The sequence below is a fragment of the Rhinopithecus roxellana genome, chromosome 2 (assembly GCF_007565055.1).
Source record: "Rhinopithecus roxellana isolate Shanxi Qingling chromosome 2, ASM756505v1, whole genome shotgun sequence".
NCBI classification, from domain to species: domain Eukaryota; kingdom Metazoa; phylum Chordata; class Mammalia; order Primates; family Cercopithecidae; genus Rhinopithecus; species Rhinopithecus roxellana.
In genome coordinates, this window is record NC_044550.1 from 132,918,675 (window position 1) to 132,945,854 (window position 27,180).

The 27,180-nt window shown below is 51.6% G+C and overlaps 1 protein-coding gene across 5 annotated transcripts in view; it reads left to right on the forward strand.

Moving 5' to 3' along the window:
- Positions 1–1,921: 1,921 nt before the first annotated feature.
- TBC1D14 (TBC1 domain family member 14) overlaps positions 1,922–27,180 on the forward strand; it is a 117,483-nt gene continuing 92,224 nt past the window's right edge. For 4 of the 5 annotated variants that reach the window (XR_004054167.1, XM_030920442.1, XM_030920443.1 and 1 more), the window contains exons 1-2: positions 2,446–2,623; positions 15,630–16,368. Coding sequence is in view for 4 of the 5 variants with exons in the window: in XM_030920442.1 (XP_030776302.1) it covers positions 15,647–16,368 (722 nt within the window). In the remaining variant the exon portion in view is untranslated. Of the gene's footprint in view, positions 2,181–2,445; positions 2,624–15,629; positions 16,369–27,180 lie in introns of those variants that run through there. The other variant, XM_030920441.1, reaches the window with a different exon arrangement.

The following is a 27,180-nucleotide window of genomic DNA, read 5'->3' on the forward strand; positions in this document are numbered from 1 at the left end:
TACATATAGGCGGGCTGGGGCGGAGCAGGGAAGTCTTCCTGGAGACCTGAGGAGTTAGCCAGCCGGGGGGCTCCCATGCATAGGTCCTTTGCCTGGAACGGATGAGAGGGAGTTAAGAGGTCTGGCTTTTGTCCACACTAAGGGATGGCTTTACTTGGGGGAGATAATCCTTCTGGAAACCTCAGGGAGCTAAGAGGTCTGGCTTTTGTCCACACTAAGGGATGGCTTTACTTGGGGGAGATAATCCTTCTGGAAACCTCAGGTAGAGTCTGCATGGGGAATGAGATGGCTTCATCTAGCCAGTTATGATGGGGGTCGACGCCCAAGGACCAGTTTAGCAGCCAGCAGAGCTGAGATCCAAGGCTTACTGCCCTGATCCCGGGATTACCTGCACATCAGAGATGAAGGTGAGGGAGGTGCTAAGAGGTGAAGTGGCCACCCACAGCCACATGGCTAAATCCTGTTCGCCATGTTCTTAATTTTGTCAGACTCAAGTTGCAACGAAGATTTGTCTAGAACATGTCTGGGGGCTGAGGGCAACAGGTAAGGCGTGGGTCAAATCACGCTGCGGGTGCAGGTGATGACAGGCTCCAGGAGAGAAGTGGTGGGCACAGCAGGATGGCCAGTGAGGAAAAGGCAGGCAGAGGGCGCCAGGTGCAAATCTGCAGGACCACAGACTTTGGTTCTGGATACAAACAATGGTTCCTTGTCATTGTAGGGCTTTAGACCCTAAGACTCAGAATTAGGGCTGGAAGGGATTTGGGAGCCCCAAGCAGATCTATTAATCCAACGCATTAAATTGCTAATTAAGTCACGACTGAAGCAGTCTGTACTTTTCCACCAGGGTTTACTTAGAAAAAGCTGGGGAGGCCTTGTTTTAAGAGGTATGAAGGAGGCCTCATATTTTTACTTAAAACCCCCAGAAATTTAAGCATTTATAAAGCTTCTACGATGCAGCACTGCGAGGGATGTTAATGTTTGCTTTCAAGAGATGGCCTTTAAAAATCCCTCTTGCTTCTGCGTCATATCTCATAGATGGTGACGGTTTTTACAGCCACGAGCTGGAGGGGAGACCCAAGTTCGGGGTTCCCTAGCCCATCCCTAAAGACCACAGTAGAGACAAATCTTCCATTTCATGCTTCCAGATGCTTCCTGTAATGGGAAAACTCCTCCTGCCCCTGACCTTTCTGAGTGGCTAAGTCTTCCGTTAGATTGGGCTGTAGTCAGTCTCTCCCGGGTTTCCTCTCTGGTAATTTATCTGCCAGTGACAACCCTCAGGGCTCCTGGCTGGCAGGAGCCAAAGCCAAGTGGAAATCCAGGCCTTCTGGCTCCCAGCGCTGGGTCTCTCCTCTTGCCCTCAATTCCCCAGAATCTAAGGACAACCCAATAAACAAATACCTACTATTTGCCAGGTCCAGGGAAAATAGCAGTAAACAAGATAATCCCGGCTTTCCTCATGGAACCCACAGTCTAGAAGGGGAATGAAGACCCAGTGCCCGTCAACAGGGGCTTCTCACTGTCTACCAGCTAGTGGAGGGCCCTGGGGCAGGGAACCCGGTTTCTGCCCCTCTTAGCTACTGGCCCACCCGGGTCCTTGGGCGGAGGGCTTCATCTCTGAGTTCGTTTCCCGCTTTGTACAATGGCTCTGATCATAGATCCCGTCTCTAGAGTTTGTGAAATGTTGAGGCCAAATATGCAGATAACGCCAGGCCAGTGGCTTCCAAATCCGCGTGCACATTACACAGCTTCCCAAACTGATGATGCTTCCATCTCATCTTCAGAGACTGTGACTTAATGGGCCTGGGCTTCGGAATATTAAGTCTGCAGGCAATGCTAAAGTGCAGACCAGTTTGGGAACTACAGCGCCAGGCACCGTGTCACAGCGCGATAAGAAAGAACGTTCGGAAAAGCCCTTTATAGATTGAGACTGAGGCCGGCTGGGAGGACGCCACGGCGCCGCTCCCAAGACCACCGCGGCGGGGCCTGAGCTCCGGTATCACGCAGACCTTCCCTTCCGCGGCGGGGCCCGGGCCGTCTCTCCCGCACACCGGCCGGGACAGCCGCGCCCCATCGATGCGCTCCGCCGCTCGGCTCCCTACGCCTGAGCCCTGCCCGCTCGAGCCCCTTCCCCCACCCGGCCGCTTCCCACTTCCAAGATGGCTGCGGGTGCAGCCGAACAGGTAAGGGGGCCCCTGTCGGATGTCCGCGGGGGCTCTGCGGGCACAAAGGCCCGCTCAAGGCAGTCCCTCGCCACTCCGGTTGGTTCCCGGGAGAAAAAAGGGCTAGCGACGCCGCTCCGGAGGCCCGCGACGGGGGGCCCCCGGAAGAAGGACAGTCGGGCGAGCGCCGAGCTCTAGACGCGGCGGCACGGGCGGAAGAGCGGGCGCGGGCCGGCAGGGGCGGGGCCCAAGTGCGTGGGGGCGTGTCCAGGGGGCGGGTGAGGGGGCGGGGCGAAGCGAGGGTGCGCGCCGCTGTTCGCCACAGGGTGCTCGCGCGCACCTGCGGGCCGGACCCGCTGCCTACCGCGCGCCCGGCGTCTTCGCAGCGCGAGTTGCGGGTCCTGCGGGGCCTGGGCTGCGGGCCCGCGGGTCCCGGGGATGGCGTCGGAGCCGCGCTAACTCCGGTACTGAGAGCCTCCCGCGGGGGACGGGCCGCGGGCCGCGAGGGAGGGCAGGGCGCGCGGGGCCGCCACCTGCTGCAGCGCCGGCCGAGGCGGGGAGCGGCCGGGTCGAGGCGGGTCGCCGGACGCGGGTCCTGCTGGGTGTCCCTCGCCGCGCGGCCGCGGCTCCTGCACGCCAGGGCAGCGCGTGCGTGGCGCCCGGGGTGCTGTCGCGGGGCCTCCGGGGCTGGGGCGACACTCGAGACTCAGCGGCCCTCGCGGAGGCGCGCGCTGTGTCCCGCTCCTTTCCCGGAACTTGACGAAAAGTTTTACTCCTCCGACGCCAGGCTGCCGGCCTGAGAGGCGGCGGCTGGGTGCGGCAGACCCCGACCCCGGAGTCCCCTTCCACCTCGGACGCTCAGTCCCCGGGCAGCGGACCCTCCTCCTTGGAGCCCCTGACCCCCCTTTCATCTCGGACGCCTCTACCCCTGGAGTCCCTGATCCGCGGAATACCCTTTCATCTCGGAGCCCAGACCTCCTTGGACCTCCACCCCACGCGAACCCTCTGTCCCTGGGCTAGGGAATCCCCCTGCCTCCGCCTCGGAGACTCCCATTCCCGGGCCGCTGAGACCCTGGCCCGGGGACCCTCTGGGGGCCGGGGTAGCTGCCTTGAGGAGTGAGTCCAGGGACTCCTGGCCCCCTCCCGCCAGGAGTCTCTCTAGGCTGTAGGGCCCGGCCCTGATGGGAATGGCTGGTCAGGAGGATAGGGGAATGACCCTGCGGGTCCCGGAGTGACCGCGCCTGAGCAGGCCACGTGAGGTCGTTTCTGTCTTAAAGTTACATAGGACGCCGTTTTCCCCAGCGTGGAATTGGAAGTTTTGCTTGGAAAGGTTTTATAGGCACTGGTGCATTTTGCCCCTACTGGAGGCCCCTGGGCATCACCTTGGTTATTTCACGCAGTGAGGCTAGCTGAGGAGGGTAGTCGTGGTGGGGTCTTGGGGACAAAATGCTCACTGTCTTGCCCCCACTATTGTAGGATGTTAGCACCTAGTTACTGTCTTGTCTGGCTTTTATAGAGGTGGGTTGCCTGTTGGAAACTGGCAGTCGCTTTGCCTGGACTGGGCTAGTCCTTACAGCAGTCTTAGAACACTTCCTGTTGCCCAGTTCATCTGGCCAGTACCAACCCATATCTCAGTTTGGGTATGGCTTCCCCCCTCCGACCAACCCTCTTACTGCTTCTTTGCTGTGTGTTTGACCCCTTGAGATTGTGGGCTCCACAATCCTAATGAGATCTCCAGTCCTACTGAGAACCTGGCATGAACTTGGCGCTCAGGGTCATTGGGCGAAAACACCTTTTGGGAAACATCAAGGGTGTCAGCTCTAAGGGAGACAGAGTAACTGGCTTGGAGCCACCCAGATGGGGAGAGGCAGAGATGGGATTCAAACTGAGGCAGGCTACTGGGCCAGGCTCTGCTCACCTCGGTGTCCTCCGCTGTCCCAGCTCTTTGCACTGAGCTGGGCTTGATTCCTGTTTGTACAACTGAGTTTTCACCGTCTGCCCCCAGCCTACCCTCTCACATTCAGCTTGGGCTCTGCCTCGCCTGGCTTCTGCTGTTCCCCTGTGCTCCTTTAGCCCCTGCAGTTCCTCAGCATTGGGTGTGCTGTCTCCGCCCCATTCCCTGTTCAGTGAGTGAATTCCTGTCTTTCATGCCTCCACTTTCCCTCCTCTACTCTGGGTTGATTCCTTAGCTGGTGCACTGTAGAAGGCCTCTCTCAAAGTCAGAGCAGCTTGTTTGAATCTCTCTCCACCATTGGTCAGAGCTTCTCACCTTGAGTCCCAGCCTCAGCACGGGATGCCTGCCCTGCAGGTCGGCGGTGGCTTGGGGAGTCTTTGAGACCTTGGAAAAGATTTGTTGTCAGTATAAACATTAATACATAGAGAATACAAGAGGATTTTAGGAAGGTGAGTATGTGTTTGTTAACTTAAAAAAAATTTTTTTTAGAGATGGGGTCATGCTATGTTGGCCAGACTGGATCTGAACTCCTGGGCTCAAGCGATTCTCCCGAGTAGCTGTGGTTACAGGAACGCACCACCATGACCAGCTGAACGTGTGTTTTAGGACTGTGTATAAATAAAGTTTTGGCCGGGCGCAGTGGCTAATGCCTGTAATCCCAGCACTTTGGGAGGCTGAGGTGGGTGGATCACAAGGTCAGGAGATTGAGACCATCCTGGCCAACATGGTGAAACCCCGTCTATACTAAAAATACAAAAATCAGCTGGGTGTGGCAATGCGTGCCTATAATCCTAGCTACTCGGGAGGCTGAGGCAGGAGAATTACTTGAACCCAGGAGATGGAGGTTGCAGTGAGCCAAGATCGTACCACTGCACTCCAGCCTAGTAACAGAACTAGACTTAGTCTCAAAAAAAAGAAAAAAAGAAAGACAGTTTCTTGGGCCCGGGTGGTTTAGAATTCTTGATTGTCCACCTGGAAGGCTCTCAGGGACTGGTCTGCTTGACTAGTCACTTGATTTTAAAGATAGGGAAGTTGAGGCCCAGAGCCTCGTCAGTATCACACAGCAGGTGTGAGGAGAGAGACTGGTGACAGGAAGAAGCTGTACTTTGTGGCCTTGTAGACACAGACTGGCTGTGTCTGGCCTTGCTTATGCAAATGGTTGCTAAAATAGTGGGGCTGAGTTGGCTGGCCCCATCCGTGTCCAGGAAAGAATAACACCAGCCAACATTTTCTAAGGCTTACCCTGTGCCAGGCACGATTTTAAGGACTTTATGTGGATTTCTTCCCCTAATCTTGTCAACTGCCTAACCGGATAGGGTCTCTTATTGTCTTCATTTTGCTGCAAGGAAAGAAACCAAGGTGCAGGGAAGTTAAGAAATGAGTCCAAGCTCACACAGCTAGTGAGCAAAGGAGCTGGGACTTGAACCCAGGTAGCCTGCTGCTGGAACCTGCATTGTTTTTTCCCTCCTGTTTATTTTGTTTCTTTTTTTGTTTTGTTCTGTTCTGTTCTATTCTATTCTATTTTTTGAGACGGCATTTCGCTCTTGTCGACCAGGCTGGAGTGCAATGGCGTGATCTCAGCCCACTGCAACCTTTGCCTCCCAGGTTCAAGTGATTCTCCTGCCTCAACCTCTAGAGTAGCTGGGATTACAGGCATGTGCCACCACGCCTGGCTAATTTTGTATTTTTAGTGGAGATTCGCCATAGTGGGGTTTTGCCATATTGGCCAGGCTGGTTTTGAACCTCTGACTTCAGGTGATCCACCTGCTTCGGCCTCCCAAAGTGCTGGGATTACAGGCGTGAACCACCACGCCTGGCCTATTTTATTTTTAAAACTTCATATGAAGCCTAACATACATACACGGAAGTGTAAGAATGGTTAAGTGTTCAGCTTATCAATGATCAGGGTTATTGGGTGAATACACCTTTTGGCAACATTAAAGGAGCTGAGAGGAAGGGGGATAATGTTTAGGGACTGTATTCATAAGTATGCCAGCAGGCCATGTATGAACTTTGATGTCAGATCTGGTTTGAACTCAGTTTCTGTTGCTGTGTGACCTTGGGTGCGTAACTTAGCCTCTCTGAATCCCATAGTTTCTTCAGTACCCTTGGCAGGCTTGTGATTATTAGAGCATGTAATGGCTCCCCACATGTTTGGTGCATGCTAAATGCTCAGTAAATGATTTCTCTTATTAATAATTAAGATTATAAACTATACCGGCTTTAAGTAGTCTAAATATCTTCCTAATGTATCATTTGCCTCCCAGTCACTTCACAAGTACTTGGGAAAATTAGTTAATTAGTAATTTACCAAATCACTAAGTGAGGCTGGAACATTTTGCATTGAATGTCTTTAATTTAAAATGTCCCGGCCAGGCGCCCTTGGCTCTTGCCTCTAATCCCAGCAGTTTGGGTGGTTGAGGGGGGTGGATCACTTGAGCTCAGGAGTTCAAGACCAGCCTGGGCAACATGGTGAAACCCTACAAAAAAAAAAAAAAAAAAATTAGCTGGGTGGGTGTGGTGGCATGCGCCTTGTGGTCCCAGCCACTCAGGATGCTGAGGTGGGAGGCTCGCTTGAGCCTGGGAGGCAGAGGTTGCAGTGAACCAAGATCATACAACTGTACTCCAGCCTGGGTGACAGAGACCCCATCTCAAAAAAAAAAAAGTTCCACCTGTGCCTTTAATCATAACCAGTGGTCAGTGTAAGTTAAGAGCTCCTTAGGGTTGTGAAGGAGCCTTTGAGGACCCTGAACAGTAACCCCAGTTTCTGCCTGCTTTGCCGAAACATACATGGGCTGGAACTTAAACAGTGTTGTGTTAAGTTCCAAGTGTCTGAAAGTTGCCACTCACCCTCTGGAGGAATATGTGAGCTTCTAGGAAATTTTTTTCAGGACTATTATCCTAAAGAATCACCCATTTAAAAGCCAAACTACTTTTATAATGGCCTTTTCCATTTTACATAATGCAAATCAATCCATTGTTTTAGGCCGCGTGTGTAGCAGTGGAAAGTGTAAGTGCCCCGGCTACTCAGGCTAGCCCAGCACAGCTCTGTTATTACGCAGCACCCTTTAGACCTCAGTCTTCTGTCAGCTCTTTGGATGGTTGTGGAGGTGACAGAACTAGTGGATATAGACATGGAACGCAGTGCCTGATGTGTCGTCTGCGCTTGGGGAGCGGAGGCAGCTGCAAGTGTTCGTGAGCCTGGAGCGTCCAGTCCTTTCTGCCAGAGCCAGGACTTGAATTAAAAAAGAGAAAGAGGCCGGGCGCGGTGGCTCAAGCCTGTAATCCCAGCACTTTGGGAGGCCGAGACGGGCGGATCACGATGTCAGGAGATCGAGACCATCCTGGCTAACACGGTGAAACCCCGTCTCTACTAAAAAAAAAATATAAAAAACTAGCCGGGCGAGGTGGCGGGCGCCTGTAGTCCCAGCTACTGGGAGGCTGAGGCAGGAGAATGGCGTAAACCCGGGAGGCGGAGCTTGCAGTGAGCTTTGATCCGCCCACTGCACTCCAGCCTGGGCTGCAGAGCAACACTCCGTCTCAAAAAAAAAAAAAAAAAAAAAGAGAGAGAAAGAGTCCAGGCTCAATGGTTCACATCTGTAATCCCAGCACTTTGGGAGGCTGAGGTGGGCGGATCACTTGAGGTCAAGAGTTTGAGACCAGCCTGGCTAACATGGTGAAACCCTGGCTCTACTAAAAATACAAAAATTAGCCGGGCGTGATGGCGGGCGCCTGTAATCCCAGGACTCTGGGAGGCCAAGGTGGGCGGATCACTTGAGGTCAGGAGTTAGAAACCAGTCTGGCCAACATGGTGAAACCCCATCTCTACTAAAAAAAAATAAAAATGCAAAAAATTAGCCAGATGTGGTGGTAGGCGCCCGTAATCCCAGCTACTCGGGAGGCTAAAGCAGGAGAATTACTTGAACCTGGGTGGCGGAGGTTGCAGTGAGCCGAGATTGTGTCACTGCACTCCAGCCTGGGCAACAAGAGTGAAACTCTGTCTCAGGAAAAAAAAATGTATATATATGTAATCCAGAAGTCACTGGGCGCAGTGGCTCACGCCTGTAATCCCAGCACTTTGGGAGGCCGAGGCGGGCGGATCACGAGGTCAGAAGATCGAGACCATACTGGCTAACACGGTGAAACCTCGTCTCTACTAAAAAATACAAAAAGAAAAAAATTAGCTGGGCGTGGTGGTGGGCCCCTGTAGTCCTAGCTACTCGGGAGGCTGAGGCAGGAGAATAGTGTAAACCTGGGAGGCGGAGCTTGCAATGAGCCGAGATTGCGCCACTGCACTCCAGCCTGGGCGACAGAGCAAGACTCTGTCTCAAAAAAAAAAAAAAAAAAAAAAAGAATCCAGAAGTCAGTGGCCAGAGCTGGGTTGATGGCAGGCTTGGCAGTAAAGGTGAACACACCACCCTTTGAGGATCAGATAGGACAGTGGTGCCCCCTTGCCACTGGGGTTTGAAGAGGCAGCTGTCCTGTGGAGCGTCCAGAGAGGAGCCGGGACAGGGAGGGCTTCGTGCTCCAGTCCTGGGAAGAGGCTGCCCGTGGATGTCTACACAGACGGCAGCATGACTTCTCCCTGAAGCCGCTAAGTAGATGTTTTTACCCCGTGGGAACACACCTAGATCGTTTGGTTTGGCCTTTGTAAACAGTTGCTTTTATTTATGGAGACTTGGGTCAAGACCAAGGAGGAGAAAATCAAGCAGTTGTTTCTAGACGGGATTGTTTTCCAAAGCCCCATGCAGAGTCACTGGCAGAGCTACCCTCCTCTTTCTGACTTGTATTGAAGTGAGGATTGTGGCTCTGGTAGAGTGACAGTTGATTGAATCCCTCGGGGGCTACTGTCCTCTTTACTTCCTGCAGAACTGAGTCTTGTGACAGGTAAATACAATTCAGATGGCCTTGTTGCATGGAATGGAAACAGTCTTTCTCTTATCCATACTTCACATCTTGTCTTTCTGTTGGCTGGAAAGTGATGACTCATCACCATTTGACTTGGGTTCAGTGCCTACCATGGCAGGGTGCTGGGCCAGGCGCTGGATCCGTTCCTCCTGTGCCTACCTAGGGGTGTGTGCTGCAGGGGGATGCTGTCACTAGGACGTTAGTGATTGGGACTTTGGAAAACACCTGTCAAGGGAGGAATTTTCACTTTCCTGACCATCATGTGTTGACAGCGTTCCTCACCATCTGGTCTAGCCTCTAACCAGTGTGTAGGCTGGTCACTGCTCAGCTGCTGGTGTGCACTCTCCGGGAACTTGGTGGCAGGGGATTTCTTCCTCGTAGTCTTACCTCCAGCTCTCACCGAGTTCTTGGAACATAATCCAGCTCTCAGCAGATGTTTCTTGGATGGGACTGTCCCTGAAATCTGCCCCCTTAAGACCACAGTTGTTAGTAGTAATTAATTCAGCAAGTAGATTTTTGAAACCTTAATCCATGCCAGGCATTTAACCAGAGAATAGTTCCCAGAAATGATTAGAGCTGTGCCTGCCTGAAGGGGAGAATCCGGTGGGGAGAGCGACCTGAGAACAGCCGTAAGATCGCTGTTTCAGGTAGGGTGTGGCCAAAAGGAGCCTAGGAGGAAGGAGGCCTGGCAGCTTTCTGGGAGAGGCAGGGAAGGCTTTTCAGAGGAGGTGGCCTTTGAAAACACCAATTGAGTGTCTCCTTGTGCCACACCCTACCGGGGCTCTGAGGCCCCTGATGGCCTACCTGAGGAGGGCACCCCAGGTGGTGGTGAGTAGGGCTGAGTGGGCTAGTGGTGGGGGCAGGTAGGTGGCCGGGTGCAACTGCACAAGGCTGGAGAGGCAGGCAGAGACGGATCAGGAGGGCCCTGAGTGCTGGCTTGGGGAATTCAGGCTTAGTTTGTCTTCTATAAACCTGGACTTGGAGGCAGGCCATCTGCAGTTGGTTTTCTGGCCGGCGTCCAGAGTCCACCCATGAGCCTTGTCTCAGAAGCACACACCTTGTTTGTACAACTTCCCCTATGAAGGGTACTATCAGGTGGCAGGTGGCCTGGAGTGCAGCTTCTTGCCCTAGTGGCACCAGGCGGAAGTGCTTGAGGACAGGTGGCCTTGGCCCTTGCAGAGTTTGGTTTTAAAGTGTGTTGCAAGCGGAAGTACTTTTTCCCTTTTAGGCTTATTTCCCTGAAGACTGACACCCTGTTCTGAGGTTTAAGAAATTTAACTGGACTTGGGACCAACAAAGACCTCAAAGTTGGCTCAACTTCTCCATAGGAGAGGCCCTCGGGCTGCTGTCCCTGGCCCCCCCACGGCAGAGGAGAGGAGTAGAGAAAGGTTTTCTTTCTCGACTTAAAGCCAGATGGCTTTGGGCTCTGCCAGACCTTACTTCCTTCTTCCTGTGCTTTCTTCTTGGCGGCAATTCAGGAAAGGGTCCTTGGATTGCCATGAATGAAATCCTATAGTTTCACCAAAATGGTTTCCAATTCCAGACGTGAGTGATGCCTTCTGTTTACCCAGGCACTGATTTTCCTAGGAAGGATATACTTTTTTGTGTTCCTGTCTACTTTGTCATCAGAATTTGCATTCTAACCTGCATCTCTTTTGTGGCTTACATTTGTGTTTTGCTGTACTAGGAAATAAAGGGAAGCAGCACGTTCACTGGGCACCTACTGTGTGTCAGTTAGGGGCTGGGTTTGCCGGTGCCTTCACTAGACCTTCTCATTTCTTGTCCTCAGACCAGCCTGTGAGCTATAGGGTATTGTCCCATTTTACTGCTGAGGAAGAGGGAAGTTGAGGCTCAGAAAGGTTAAGCACCTCATTTGAGGTTGCCTTACCTGACAAGTGGCAGAGCCAGAATTTCAGTGGGGCCTGCGAGAGGCCCTCAGCTGTGTTTAGCGTGAGGATTTCCTCTTACATGTGTGGCTTTTTGCCAGTTTGATCTGTTAGAGTGTTGATGGTGTTTTGATAATTTGAATGACCTTGACATTGTCAAAGATGAGCTCTTAACTGTGTGCTGAAAATGTTTCTTACTCTATTTTCCTTTTAATTAAAGTGTACGTAGAACTTCTAAATTGGTATACCAATTGAATCAACCTGGATTATATCTTACTTTTGTGAATTCTGTTGTTTCCTAACATAGAAACTTGAGGGATTCTTCCCGAGCAGGGGACACACAGAGGGTCTGCAGTGGCCCTGCCTTGGAGGGCTCATGGCTCTGGGGAAGAGCAGGGATGGCTGTGAAACACTGAAAACGTGTTCACGTGTGGGGAGGTGATGTCCGGATTCTTTCAGATCATGCCCTGAGTTTTTGCTTTATAGGTTGGAGAAACATTTTATTTTTTGCAGCACCTGGATAATTTCACCTTTTTTTTTTTTTAGACTGAGTTTCGCTCTTGTTGCACAGGCTGGAGTGCAGTGGCATGATTTCAGCTCACTGCAACCTCCACCTCTCGGGTTCGAGCTATTCTGCTGCCTCAGCTTCCCAAGTAGCTAGGATTACAGGCATGCACCACCATGCCTGGCTAATTTTGTATTTTTAGTAGAGATGGAGTTTCACCATGTTGGTCAGGCTGGTCTCGAACTCCTGACCTCAGGTGATCCGCCCTCCTCAACCTCCCAAAGTGCTGGGTTTACAGGCATGAGCCACCATGCTGGCCTATAATTTCACTTTTGTATTAAACTCTACTTTTGTCTGTATTTTTGCCTTAGTGTAGTACAGTGTGGTTCTAATTTCTAAGAAAAATTGATTATCAATTACTGTAACACTGTGATTAATCCTCCCTTACTCACTGGATAGTATTTCAAGTTTTTATTTTTTATATTTCTTTATATTTATTTATTTATTTATTTATTTATTTTGAGATGGAGTCTCGCTCTGTCACCCAGGCTGGAGTGCAGTGGTGCTATCTCAGCTCACTGCAACTTCCGCCTCCCGGGTTCAAGCGATTCTCCTGCCTCAGCCTCCTGAGTAGCTGGGATTACAGGCGTACACCACCACGCCCAGCTAATTTTGTATTTTTAGTGGGGGGACGTTTCACCATTTGGTCAGGCTGGTCTTGAACTCCTGACCTTGTGATCTGCCCGCCTTGGCCTCCCAAAGTACTGGGATTACAGGCATGAGCCACCGCGCCTGGCCTATTTATTTATTTTGAAACAGGGTCTTGCTGCGTTGCCCAGGCTGGAGTGCCGTGGTGCTGTCATAGCTTACTACAGTCTTGAACTCCTGGACTCAAGAGATCTTCCTGCCTCAGCCTTCGCAGTAGCTGGGATTACAGGTGTGCACTACCATGCCTGGCTAATTTTTACTTTTGGTAGAGATGGGGGTCTCACTGTGTTGCCCAGGCTGAATCAGATATTTATATGTACTTGAGTCTATTTCTCAATTCTGCATTTCATTTCATTCCTTCACATTTGTGTTTTTGCCTCAGTGCTGCACTCTTACTGGCTCCTTCAGTTTCTGGGAAGGAGGGAGATTACTCCCCTCCCTGTCTCTCCTTTGTTTTTCTGGAGACAGGATTGTGCCCTGTTACCCAGGCTGGAGTGCATTGGTGATCATAGCTCATTGCAGCCTTGAACTCCTGGGCTCCAAGTGGTTCTCCTGCCCCAGCCTCCTGAGTAACTGGGACTACAGACATGAGCCACTGCACCTGGCTCCCCTTTTTCTGCTTTTAATTAATTAGCTTTTGCTGTGTTGACACTGAGAGGCAGGCCAGGCTTCCTAATTAGGAGCATATAGGCTCCTTACAAAAGCTGACACCCAAGCAGGAGTGGTTATCATTCTTTCTTCTGTGCTTGAAAACCTTCAGCTCCTCTCTGTTTGATGATAGCAGCTACCAACAAAGTGCCTGTTGGGGGCCAGGTGACTATTAAATGCTTTTCTTGTGGTACTCAATTCTCCCAAGGCAATATAGAGCCCAGGAACGTCTGAGTCCAAAGCCCTGTTCTTTATGTTGTTCTCTTATATGGACCAGATTTAAACGCACCACCTGATTTCTTTTTTACTTTGAGACGGAGTTTTGCTCTTGTTGCCCAGGCTGGAGTGCAGTGGTGCGATCTCTGCTCACTGCAACTCTACCTCCTGAGTTCAAGCAATTCTCCTTCCTCAGCCTCCTGAGTAACTGGGTACAGGCATCTGCCACCACACACAGCTGATTTTTTGTATTTTTAGTAGAGATGGGGTTTCACCATGTTGGCCAGGCTGGTCTGGAACTCCTGATCTCAGGTGATCCACCTGCCTCGGCCTCCCAAAGTGCTGGGATTTCAGGCATGAGCCACTGCCCCTGGCCATTTTAAAGAAAAAAAAGAAGGTAGCAGTTGATGCCAGGGTTCTCAGTGTGCTGGGACTGTGCTCTCCAGGCTGGTGTGCCGCATACCCTCCCTTCCTCATTTGTCTTAGGCCAGAGAACTTTATTTTTTATTTATTTATTTTTGAGACAGGGTCTCATTCTATCATTCAGACTGGAGTGCAGTGGTGTTATCAGGGTTCACTGCAGTCTTGACCTCCTGGGCGGGCTCAAGTGATCCTCCTACCTCAGCCTTTCAAGTAGCTAGGACCGCAGACATGTGGCACCACACTCAGCTAATTTTTACATTTTTTTAAAGACAAGGTCTCCCATTCTCCCATTGTTGCCCAGGCTTGCTTTTGAGTTCCTAGGCCCAAGCGATCCTCCTGCCTCTACCTCCCAAAGTGCTGGGATCACAGGCATGAGCCACCATGCCTGGTTAGGCCAGAGAACTTTATTTTTTATTTTTTTATTTTTTGAAATGGGACCTCGCCCTGTCGCCCAGGCTGGAGTGCAGTGGCATGATCTTGGCCCACTGCAACCTCCACCTCCTGGGTTCAAGTGATTTTCCTGCCTCAGCCTCCCTGAGTAGCTGGGATTATAGGCGTGTACCACCACACCTGGCTAATTTTTTTTTTTTTTTTTTTTTTTTTTTTTTGAGACAGACAGAGGCTTGCTCTCTTGCCTAGGCTAGAGCGCAGTGGCATGATCTTGGCTCACTGCAACTTCCGCGTCCTGGGTTCAAGCGATTCTCCTGCCTCAGCCTCCTAGTAGCTGAGATTACAGGCACATGCCAGCATGCCTGGCTAATTTTTGTATTTTTAGTAGAGATGGGGTTTCGCCATGTTGGCCAGGCTGCTCTCGAACTCCCGACCTCAAGTGATCTGCCCGCCTCGGCCTCCCAAAGCGTTGTGATTACAGGTGTGAGCCAGCACGCCTGGCCGTGCCAGAGAACTTCAGACATGGCCTTAGATGTGTGCGTGTGATTAACAGATTTTGTTTTTAGTTTTTTTTAGAGAGAGGGTCTTTCTCTGTTACCCAGGCCAGAGTACAGTGGTGTAATCATGGCTCACCGCAGCCTAAAACTTCCCAGGCTCAAGTGATCCTCTGACCTCGGTCTCCAGAGTAGCTTGCACTACAGGCATGTGCCACCACCCTCCGCTGATTTTTTTTTTAGTTTTTTTGTAGAGACATGGTCTTGTTACGTTGCCCAGGCTGCACTGACGGTTTTGACTCTACTCACTCAAACCTCGGAGGCTGTGGTCTTGACTCTCTTTTATTAATGATCTTCACTGAGCTGGCCTTCTGACCTGGGTTTGTGTAATCCTAAACCAAGCCTTTCTAACCGTACGTGTGGTCTCCTTTGGGGTCCTGTAGATCCCAGCTCTGCGGTTAAACAGCAGTGTGATCTTAGACCCGTTTCTTAGTCTGGCCAAGCCCTGGTTTCTTCCTTGGTAAAGGATATACTGTGCCCAGCCTTGTAGATGCGTGTAAGCGTGACTGAAACATTTGTGGAGAGGCCTGGCTGCTGCAGATGGCATACATAATTTATTTGGTGGTTGTTTTCCGTCTTAATGAAGATATCTTAGGATTTTAATGCTGTCTCAGAACAAGTAGATCTTTGACATACGTACGGGTTATGGATTCACACCCCCATCCCCCAAGTCCAGTTCTCACGCTCTCCGTGCTGTCCTGGGGATGAAGATGTAACTGGTAGGGGCGGTGATGATTATTTTTACCTCTGGTACATCCTTCGTTTGGGTTATCTTCCCGCTATGTTATATCATGACAATGTATGTTAAAACTCTAGCTTCTGGGCCAGGCGTGGTGGCTCATGCCCATAATCCCAGCGCTTTGGGAGGCCGAGGTGGGCGGATCGCTTGAGGTCAGGAGTTTGAGACCAGCCTGGCCAACATAGGGAAACCCTGTCTCTACTAAAAATACAAAAATTAGCTGGGCATGGTGGCGCACGCCTGTAATCCCAGCTACTTGGGAGGCTGAGGCACAAGAATCACTTGAACCTGGGAGGCAGAGGTTTGCAGTGAGCCGAGATGGCGCCACTGCACTCCAACCTGGGCGACAGAGTGAGACTCTGTGTCAAAAAACAAAAACAAAAACCACCTCTAGCTTCTGGGCTTGAATCAAAACTTGGGTATGCTTTTCAAGGCTTTCTCCTTTAAGTGGGAGATGAGACCATTTCAGCTGTGTGTCAGAGGTGTGGCATCTTTGAATTTTATATCCACTTTAATTTCCGTGTTTGTGTTTTTTCTAGTTTCTCCTTGGACCAAGATGACTGATGGAAAACTCTCCACCTCTACAAATGGCCTAGCCTTGATGGGCATTCTGGATGGTAGACCAGGAAACCCCCTTCAGAACCTGCAACACGTCAATCTCAAGGCGCCCCGACTCCTCTCAGCGCCTGAGTACGGGCCCAAGCTGAAACTCAGGACTTTAGAAGACCGGCACAGCCTCCAGTCCGTGGACTCGGGGATTCCTACCCTGGAGATCGGGAACCCGGAGCCTGTGCCCTGTAGCGCGGTCCACGTGCGGAGGAAGCAGTCCGACTCCGACCTCATCCCTGAGCGGGCCTTCCAGAGCGCCTGCGCACTGCCATCCTGTGCGCCACCAGCTCCTAGCAGCGCCGAGCGGGAACAGAGCGTGCGCAAATCCTCCACGTTTCCCAGGACAGGCTATGACTCGGTAAAGCTCTACAGCCCGACCTCCAAAGCCCTGACCCGCAGCGATGATGTCTCTGTCTGCAGCGTGTCCAGTCTTGGGACGGAGCTGTCCACCACGCTGTCTGTCAGCAATGAGGACATCTTGGACCTTGTGGTCACGAGCAGCTCCAGTGCCATTGTGACCCTGGAGAATGACGATGACCCACAGTTTACCAACGTCACCTTGAGCTCTGTCAAGGAAACCAGTGGCTTACACCAGCAGGACTGTATTCATGAAGCTGAGGAGGGGAGTAAATTGAAAATATTGGGGCCGTTTAGTAGCTTCTTTGCGAGGTAATGCCATCTTTGCCCTCTAGAAGAGCGTGGTGGTGGAGTCCAGACCAGTCTCCTTGTTCCTGTCTCACATGTGTTGTGTGTTCTCTGTGGTGTTAGGCAGGCACGTCTCACACGGATAACTGGGCCTTTTCCTGGAAGCCCGGAGTCCTGTGGGATTGTAAGGACTGGTCTGTTGGGGATTCTGCTCTTCACTGTCCCTGGCTCATTTGCAGTCTGTTGTCACTTCTCTGCCTCTGACCTGCTGTGGCTGTCCCACAGGTGGCCAGCATTACCAAATCGGCAGCCTGAGCCTCTGCGGGGCCCTGTGCACTCATATTAATGTTTCTTGGGCCAAGCAGACGGCACTGGTGAGGGTGATGCCTGTGAGTAACTCCCATTTCTAGTGCCAGCCCCCACTGGTGTAGTGCAGTGCTGTCATGCTGGGTGTCCCGGCTGTGTCCCCTTGCTCCTGGATGTCTGTGCTCTTGTGTGCATGCCCTGGCCCTGCCCCTGCTGTGGAGGTGTGTGCCCCGCTGCACTGCAGCCCTGTGCATTCCCACCGTGCTGGACCCGGCCATGCACCCCATCCCCGTGGGGCCTTGTCACCCGGGTGCTGGAGTTCCTGTGTCTCCCTGAAGCCCTGTGGGGGCCGCGCCTTCAGCTTCTGCCTCTCATTTGTGCTCTCAGGCTTTTGTTCAACAAGTGCCTATTTCCTAGGCCCTGTTCTAGGCTGGTCATGTGGGGTAATAGGGGTGAGAGAAACGATGTTGGGTAATGACTTAGGGTGGGCTTGTGGCCTGGGGGCGGTGGGAGTGGACGCCTTCGTCACACAAGCATATGTGAACTCCTGAACTGTGGCGTGCTGGGAGGAAGGGCACGGGGGCTGTGGAGAGTATGTGGAGAATCAAGATCTGTGGCCAGGTGCGGTGGGACACTCCTGCAATCTCAACACTTTGGGAGGCTGAGGTGAGTGGAACACCTGAGGTCAGGAGTTCAAGACCAGTCTGGCCAACATGGCAAAACCCCGTCTCTATTAAAAATACAAAAATTAGCCAGGCATGGTGGTGCACACCTGTAATCCCAGCTACTGGGGAGGTTGAGGCAGAGGTTGTGGTGAGCGGAGATTGCGCCACTGCACTCCAGCCTGGGTGACAGAACAAGACTCCATCTCAAAAGAACAAACAAAGAAAAAGAATTGTGATCTGCTCCATAGCTGCTCTTTGGAGGGCTCTGGGGCCAGGGCTTGACAGGTGGGAGCATTTCTGCAGGTGACCCTGGCTGCCCCGTGTGTGTGCGTCTCTAGCAGAACCCACGTCAGACACTGCAGTACTGGGTGTCCTTTTGAGATGGTGTGGTGTGCCAGCTGGAGTCAGCTGGAGACTCTGACTGTGGCCAGCACATGAACTTATCACTGCCTCAGTTGCTTCATCAACTAAAGGGGATCATCTCAGACAAGCCTAAGCTTAGTTCTGAGTGAGATGGTCTGTGGTGTGGCCTGTGGTTTTGTCGGGAAACCTTCTTCTCGAATGTGCTGACAGATAGGTATCTTGGTACCATGAGCACAGTTCCTGGTTTCAGAACACAGTAACTAAGCTATTGCCCTCAGTGGGAGGAACCCGGGAACTTCGGGGGAAGATCTTGTCACTATCCCTTCTGAGGCTGTAGCCGTATCACGGTGTTGCTGTGGTTAGATTGGTGTGGCGGAACTTCCCTGTGCTCAGACGAGTGTGTTCAACTGTCCCCGCTTATGAACAACACCTGGTACCTGTTCCACGCGGTCCTCAGGATCCATCCAGAACATACAGAATCAGAAACTCAGCGAGAAGGGCCTGAGGATGGGTTTTCAGAATCACCTGGGCTTCTTGGCAAATCTGGGAAACCTTGCTGGAAATAGGGTTGGCCAAGAAACAGCATGGTGGAAGGAGTGTGGCTTTGGAATTCAACCGACCTGCACCATGTCCAGCTCTGTGGCCTTGGGCAAGTTCCTTCACCTCCCAGTCAGTTTTCTCACCCCTAAAACTGTGAGTGGAGGAGCGTGGCACGTGTGCCCATTATGTTTACGAACACCACACGCTCACCTTTGTCCTTGCGCGTTCTGTCTCCTCTGCCTCACCTAAGAAGTGGGGATAATGAACCCTTCCTTCCGTGGCAGTGGGGATTAAATGGGTTAGCATGTGAGAAATTTAATGCAGATCCAGACACGTAGTAAACTTCTAAGTATCAGTTGCTTGTGGCGATCACGGCCACGTTGCTGTGTCTGCTGCCGTTGTGATCCAGCTGACTGAGCTGTGTGTGTTGGATCTTCTTCCCCTTTGAAAGGAAGCATCACTGGTTATGCAATTTCTAGATCATTTCTAAAGCTACTGTTTCTTGAAAATCATACTCAGCTTTGCGCTGCAGGAAACAAGTGTCTCTTCTTTTATTCCTTGGTTCCTGTCTCCTTATCCTTGTTGTGATGGCTGTGACATTGTTATTGTGAGCCTCTCTGAACTACCTTTGGGAAGATAATGGAATATAATGAAAAATGACTCAAAACAAGTGATGACATGGACAGAGTCTAGGGTTTTTTTTTTTTTTGTCCTAGAGTCTTAAAAATGTTAGAGAAGAGTTTCCATCTGGAGTTCCTTTGCGGGGAAAGGGTTTCTGTGCCAGAATCTTTAGAGCTCACTAAACATTTTACAGGTGAGTAAATGGAGTTACAGCCAATGTTCATCCACTCAGCCCAGGGCCTGGCCCCCAGCAGTTACCCAGAGGACTGTGGTCATTGTGAGTCTTTGTGGAGGGCAGGGCTGGGGCTAGAGCTGGTCCTCTGGGGTTCCCAGTCCTGGCTTCTGAGCCATCCCGTTACCTCACTTTGTCCCCTCACTCTCTTGCCTTCTGGTTTCCTTGTCCTCAGTGAATCAGTCTCTGGGTTAGGAAAGGACGTGTGGACAGTGTAGTCTAGGAGAACATGCTCGGAGGGAAGGGTAGAGACGAGCAGGGATGATGACCTTGGCTGCTTGATGAGGTGGCCCGGGTGAGATGAGAGGAGGGGAGTGACAGGAGGGCTGGCCAGGCCTGACCACAGCCTCCCAGAAGCTGCAGGCCCGGCTTGCTTTTGTCCTTCACCCACACCGTAATGAGCACCTCTGTCCCAGACTCCAGCCTGAGCTTTAGAGAGAGCCCCTGCCTTTATGGAGCTCACAGTCTGATGGGGTAGACACACAAGGCATTTCGCAGGCTATGGGGGCGGGCACGAGTGCTGTTACTGTGGGTGGGGAGGGCACTGCAGCCAAGAGTGCTGGTTCAGGAGTTCACGCTGCCTGGCTTCATCGTGAGCCCTCCTGTTGAATCGCTGTGGGCCTTGTGCAAGTCACCTCTCTGAGCCTTAAGTAGGGGATAAAACTACTGTGTAAGGTTAGAGATCAAATAGGGCATCTAACTTCTTGGTACTCCGGAAGTAGTAGCTTTCTGTGGTTCTAACAGAAATATTCTCATTTCTAAAAAATACGTTTTTTTAAAGCTTTCTCTAGTTCTCCCATATTGTGCTGAATTGTGTCAACCTGTTGCTGAAGAAGTCAGAGCAGGCTCTCTCCCGCTGGCCGATGTTTTGGGGTAGATGCGTCTTTGTTGCGGGCGGCTGTCCTGTGCATTGGAGATGCCTTGCAGTTTCCCTGGCCTCCACCCACGAGATGCCAGCAGCACTCCCCCAGTTGTGACAGCTAAAAATGTCTCCAGACATTGCCAGATGCCCCAGGGAGGGGCTGGCAGACTCACCCAGTCTTTGAGAATAAGTGCTGGGATTTGCTCCTTTGAAGGAAATTTACTGAAGTAATTTGAGGACGATTTTCATTGGTATAGAAGAGTGGGACCAGTGTTAAGGGATCATATGAGCCCAGTGTAGATTAAGAGTATTTATCTAGAAACCCGGACAGCAAGTGTAAGAGAAAGCCAGTAACATGCTTGGGGCGGGTTTATTTTCCGCAGGAGATAGGGTTGGGCTCTCTGAAGCCAGGGGTTTAATCTCCTAATCCACATTGGTCCGGGAGTTGAGAATTAGCTTTGACCAAGTACATTGTCTCTTGTATAGTCCGTTTATGGAGCTCTCAGATGATCTGAGTGCCCATTGCTGAGCAGAGGTGTCTGAACTGCATTGAAGGATCAGGAGCTTGCCCAGTGAAGGTGCGGGGCAGAGGGAGCAGCTTGTGGCAGGCTGGGAGGTGGGGGCCCCTGGCTGTGTTTAAAGAACTGGAATGATGGATTTTTCCGGACCGCTTCCTGACCTGGCTGGGAGCTCCTTGGGGGCCGAGCCTGTGTCTGGTTCACCCTGGCACCAAGGGTAATTCACAGGCAGAGAAGAATATTGGTGATTGAGAGCGGGGGCTGCTCTGACCCAAGTTTGAACCTCAGCTCTGCCATTTTTGTACCGTGTGATCTTGAGAAAGTCACTTAGCCTCTGCGATTCCCAGTGTGTACTTGAGTGACATGGGGTTAATGGCACCTCTTGTAAAGAGTTAATGTGAGGGGGCCGGGCGCGGTGGCTCATGCCTGTAATCCCAGCACTTCGGGAGGCCGAGGCGGGTGGATCAGCTGAAGTCAGGACTTTGAGACCAACCTGGCCAACATGGTGAAACCTCATTTCTACTAAAAATACAAAAAGTAGCCGGGTTTCTGTACCCTGCACCAAAAGCTGACTAATTCAAGTAAGTCCCGTGAATTTTCATGTACATGTGAGGAAACTGAGGCAAGGGGTGGTTAAGTGGTTTGCCCAAGGATACAGGGAAATAGGAATAAGTTTATGCTTCTAAGGGTTGTTGGGATTAAATGGGAGGGAGTGTACATAGATGTGACATGCTAGGCACATTGCGGGCACATTAATGTCTAGTCTGTGTTTTTATGTTGCCTGACTGTAATTTATTCCTGATTTGGCTATCTTAGAATTAGCTCTAGTGAACTGAGATGGAACATTGTAACTATGCCTTTTCTGTGCAAACAGTTTGTTAATATTGCTGGTGACTTTGCCGTGGCATTATGGATATACAGACGGCACCTGCTGTGTGCCTGTGTTGCTGCTGGTGTGTATGAGCTTGTGTGTTGCTGTGATCCTGGGAGGGAGTGCTGGGTGCTGGTCTCTTGATGTCACTGTTTGCTGGTGTGTGGTCTTGGGTAAGGCAGGTAATCAGTCTCTCTGGGGCTCAGTATCCTTGTTTGCAAAACGAGCTGAGGGGTACGTACTTTGCATTAGAGTTGCAACAATGAAAGGACCATTCTGATCAAGGGCTGCAAGTGCCAGGCAGTAGGGAAACAAGAAGATTTGAAGATGGGCAGACTAGTGCTGGAGGCCACTGGGTCAGTCCCTCTACTGTGTGGTGAGGATCTGGAGAGAGATGTGAACAAAGCAGCAAAGCCCGTTGACAGCCCAGAAAGAAATAACAGGGCTGAGATGTCGACTGGCCTTCAAAAGTGCTGTCCACCTGCATGAGGGTGGGGATGGTGAGGAATCAGCTCATGCAAAGCCACGGGAGCAGGAGAGAGCCCAGCCTTTCTGGGAAGGTGCCATAGCATGAGGTGCTCAGGAGGGGCAGGGGTAGGAGAGGAGCCCAGAGAGATGGTAGACGCCCAGATGGGGCAGGACTTTGAGGACGACATTTAGTCTCAAGACTCAAAGCCTGTCACAGCCAGATGGGGTAAGATGAAAGTCTGCACAGGAGCTGATGGGCTGCCTTGATGAGAATGAGTTGTTGAACTGTTAGCTTGATAGGGTCGAGATGAGCAGCTCCCTTTGGAGAAGGCAGTTGCCCTGTTCTGAGCTCAGCTTCTGGGCCAGGCTCTTCAGTCGCTTTCTAAAGCATTTCACAGCTCACTGGAGACAGGCTCAGAAAGGCTAACTGCACAGACTGCAGAGCTGCGATTTGAACATTCACTTGTTAACTCCAAAGTCCGTGCTGTTTCTACAAAAGACACCACCCGTCACTTATAACATGTGTAACATGATCAGAAAGGGGGACGCGCGGGGCTGGGAGAGCAAAAGGAGATGAACGGGAAATCAGAGATTCTGTGGTGATTTCGCAGGACAGTGATGGAACTGTGATCCTCTGCGAAAGGGAGGAAGTGAGCAGAACTCTAAGCCGGGTCAGGGAGGCTAGCTGGGTGGCATCTGTCAGGGCACTGAAGCTCCTCAGTGGGAAGACGGTTGGAGAATTGCTTCTTGAGCCATCGCGGGCCAACAGGATGAGAATGCCTCTTCCTCCTCCAGTTACTCCAGGCAGTTGAAAGTGTGGGAGTGAGGCTGGAGTCAGCTGTTTGTCACGAGGCCTGCTGCTGGGTTGGTGGCCTTTGTGGGCTGGCCATCGACAGGGGAGGGAGATACAGCAGAATCACTGCAGGTGCTTCCTGGAGGCCTTGAGCCAGAGAGAAGCAGAAAGGATTTTAGCAAGCAAGGAACTCGTAGGATGGTTCCCATTATTCCTCACTAAAAATCTGTGAGGGGGCCAGGCGCGGTGGCTCACACCTGTAATCCCAGCACTTTGGGAGGCTGAGGTGGGCAGATCACTTGAGATCAGGAGTTGGGTAGACCAGCCAGGCTGGATAACATGGCGAAACTCCATCTTTACTAAAAATACAAAAATTAGCTGGGCATCATGGTGGGAGGCTGAGGCAGGAGAATGGCGTGAATCTGAGAGGTGTAGGTTGCAGTGAGCTGAGATAGTGCCACTGCACACCAGCCTGGGTGACAGAGCGAGACTCCATCTCAAAAAAAAAACAAAAAATAAACAAAAAAAACCTGTGAGGGGTCTCAGTGATTTCGGAAGCTGGCCTTTAAGTGTTTGCACAGGCAAACACTTACTTGGGTCTTCTTTTTTATTTATTTGTTTTTAAAATGTTTTTGAGATGGAATCTTGCTGTCACCTAGGCTAGAATGCAATGGTGTGATCTTGGCTCACTGCAACTTCTGCCTCCCAGGTTCAAGCGATTCTCCTGCCTCAGCCTCCTGAGTAGCTGGGATTACAGCTGGGCACTACCACACCTGGCTAAGTTTTGTATTTTGAGTAGGGGCAGGGTTTCACTATGTTAGCCAGGCTGGTCTCCAACTTCTGACCTCGTGATCTGCCCGCCTCAGCCTCCCAAAGTGCTGGGATTACAGGCGTGAGCCACGGCGCCCGGCCTTACTCTGGGTCTTCTGACACTGTTTGGATTCCCCCATCCCAAGGGTTTAAGTTCCCTGGTTGTGCATTCTTGTACCAGGTGGATGTTCAGCAGCTCGACTACCTCTCGATTGCAGAACGTCTGCACTTCTTTTCCAGCCACTGGTTTACGTAGCTGGTTTCTTACCAAGCGTTGATTCAGCACCTGGGAAGTCACTGGTAACCTTGACCCGAGACGTTTCTTTAAATCTGGGTGAGCTTCAGTTTGAGGTTGCGGTTCGTGTCTGGAGACGTGCAGCTGATGGTGTCACTGCACACATGGCTGAAAGGAGCCATAGGACGCCATCTGTGTGTGTGTGTGCTGGACACACACAGGAGGTTGTCTGGTTACTGCTGCAGATGCTGTTTGCAGACCTGCCAGTGGTCCAGCCACGTTCAGAAAGAACAGCTGGGCCTGTAAGGGTGTGCCGCTTCCCTGTGCTTTGCTGGGCTTTGTTTTCTCTTGGCAGCAAATCACAACCATAACGATCATTTTTTTGCGTGGCTGCTGTGTACCAAGCACTGTGCTAGATTCTTAAATATGTTTCTCATTATATATTCTGTAAAAAAACATTGCCTGAGCACCTGCCATATGCCAAGGCACTGTTCTAGGTGCTTGGGGTTCATTTGTGAACAAAACAAAGCCCCTGTCCTTGCAGAGCTTGTGTGCTAGCAGAGGGCGCTGATGGTAAACACAGTGAGTAGATGGAGGGTATGTGCTGGCAGACTTAAGAGCTACGGAGAAAGCCAGCAAGCAGAGGTGGTACAAGGTCCTGGGAGCAACGGAGAAGGCAGATTACACAATGAATAGGCTCGTCAGGATAGGCCTGAAGGAGAAGGAGAGATTGAAGCAAAGCCTTGGCCAGGTGGGCGGCTCACACCTGTAATCCCAGCACTTTGGGAGACCAAGGTGGGCAGATCACCTGATGTTGGGAGTTCAAGACCAGCCTGGCCAACAGGGTGTGAAACCCTGTCTCTACTAAAAATACAAAAATTAGCTGGGCGTGGTGGCGTGCGCCTGTAAACCCAACTACCAGGAAGGCTGAGGCAGGAGAATTGCTTGAATCATTCGGGCTTGAACCATGGCGGAGGTTGCAGCGAGCTGAGGTCGCGCCACTGCACTCTGGCCTGGGCAACAGAGCAAGACTCTGTCTGGAAAGAAAGGAAAAAAAAAACGTGAAGATGTCAGTCACGAAGTTAACCAAGCGCGTGCTTGGGAGGAGAGTGATCCAGCAAGGGGGAAGGACGCAGGCAGGCCTGATGCATTTGAGCACAGAGGCCCTGGCGGGGACTGAGAGAAGGAAGGGCTAGGGTCAGTGGGAGCAGATTCTGTATGGGCATACAGGCCATTGTATGATGGTGGGTTTGACTTAGAGTCCGTGGGGAGCCGCTGAAGAATTTTTGTCTTTTTGAGATGGGGTCTTGTTGCATTGGCCAGCCAGGAGTGCAGTGGCCATTCACAGGTGCAGCCATAGTGCAGTGTGGCCTTGAACTCCTGGGCTCAAACGGTCAATCTGCCTCAGCTTCAGAATAGCTGGGCCTACCACGCCACTGTGCCTGGCTCCTGTGCAGAATTTTGAGTGGAGGAGTTGTTCTGGTTTTTTGCTGCTGCCTAACAGCAGAGTCTCACTTTGTCGCCCAGGCTGGATTTCACTGGTGCCATCATAGCTCACTGCAGCCTTGAACTCCCGGGCTCAAGCCATCCTTGCACCATACATTTGGTGGCTGGAAACAACATGGCTGTCCATCATGGTGTGGCTGGGTTACCCTTGGGCGCTTATCAGGATGAAACAGCATTTGGCAGCTGCCTCCCTGTCCCAGGCTTGGCTAAGGAATTGTCTGCTTCCAGGCTCACTCAGGCTGTTGGCAGAGCTCATTGTGGCTGTAAACTGAGCTCCTCATTTCCCTGATTGCTGTCAGCTGAGGGTCACTTGCAGCTCCTGGAAGTCACCCAAATTCCTTGCTGTGTGGCCCCTCCATATTGAAAACCAGCACCAAAGATTCTCTTTTGTCGAGTTCGTCTCACACTCCACATCTCTTCCCAGAGAGAACACTGATTGCTTTTAAGGGCTCACTGAAATCGTGTAAGGTTCATTGAAATCCCCTCCCCTCCCCTCCCCTCCCCTCCCCTTTTCCTTATTCTAGAGACAGAGTCTCACTTTGTTGCCCAGGCTGGATTTCACTGGTGCCATCATAGCTCACTGCAGCCTCGAACTCCCAGGCTCAAGCCATCCTTGCACCTCAGCCTCCAGAACAACTAGGATCACAGACATGCACCATCACACACAGCTAATTTTTAAAATTTTTTGTAGAGACATGGTCTCACTTTGTTGCCCAGGCTGGTCTCAAACTCCTAGCCGCAGGTCATGGTGGCTCAATCCCAACACTTGGGGAAGCCAAGGCAGGAGGATCCCTTGAGGCTAGGAACAGTTCCTGTTCGATTGCTCTGGGTTTTTGTTTTGATTTGTTTTGTTTTTGGTGAAGTAGGAAGCAAGGTCCCGAGGATGGGTGTCTTAGTCCGTTTGAGCTTTTTTTTTTTTACTTATTTATTTATTTTTCGAGATGGAGTTTCGCTCTTGTGGCCCAGGCAAGAGCTCAATGGCGCAGTCTCGGCTCACCGCAACCTCTGCCTTCTGGGTTCAAGTGATTCTCCTGCCTTAGCCTCCCTAGTAGCTGGGATTACAGGCATGTGCCACCACGCCTGGATAATTTTGTATTTTTAGTAGAGATGGGGTTTCTCTGTATTAGTCGGGCGGGTCTCAAACTCCCGACCTCAGGTGATCTGCCCGCCTCAGCCTCCCAGAGTATTGGGATTACAGGTGTGAGCCACCACGCCAGGCCTTTTTAAAATTTTTAAACATAATATTGTAGACGAGGTGGCTTATAAACAACAGAAATTTGTTTTCCACAGTTCTGGAGGCTGGGAGGCATAAGATCAAGGTGCCAGCAGGTTCAGTGTCTGGTGAGCTGTTGAACATGTCTTTTATAAGGGCACTAATCCCACTGGGGAGGGCTCTACCCTCACGATCTAGTCACCTCCCAAAGGCTTCACTTCCTAATACCGTCAACCTGAGGGTTAGGATTTCAACATGTGAATTGGGTGGGAGCACAAACCCTGGGGCTATAGCAGTGGGGATGGTGTGCTGGGTTGGAAGCGGTGTGAAAGCCATCAAGCTGTGTGGGAGAATGGATGGAGAGGGAAGGAAGCGTTGCTGGGGGGCAGCAAGGGCCCTGCCAGGAGATCAAGGACCAGTCAGCGTGCTGCGTGTCTTTCTCCAGCCATGTTTTTTGCACAGGTACACGTGCAGGGCAGGCTTGTCTTTGAGCTAAGTGTGTACAGGGAAGAGAGAGAGAGGCAGGGCTCAGGGATGTGTGAGGGTGATTACAGTGGGGCGTGGATTCTCCGGGTGGTGGAAGGAGGGTGGATTAGAGGAGCGGGATAGAGACCCTGAAGCCTGGAGAGTAGTGGGGGTCTTCATCATGTGGGCGGGGAGGCTCCAGTCACACAGCCGGCTGGGAGTGCAGCCTGCAGGGTCAGCGTACACCCTGTTTGACGTAGCTCCCCCCGGGGCCATCGCATTGCTGTTTGAGCTGCATCTGGTGAGCCTGGCCCAGGAGTGTTGGAGAAAGGAATTGGAGGTCTTCATTCGACTTCTCCCGTGTGCTG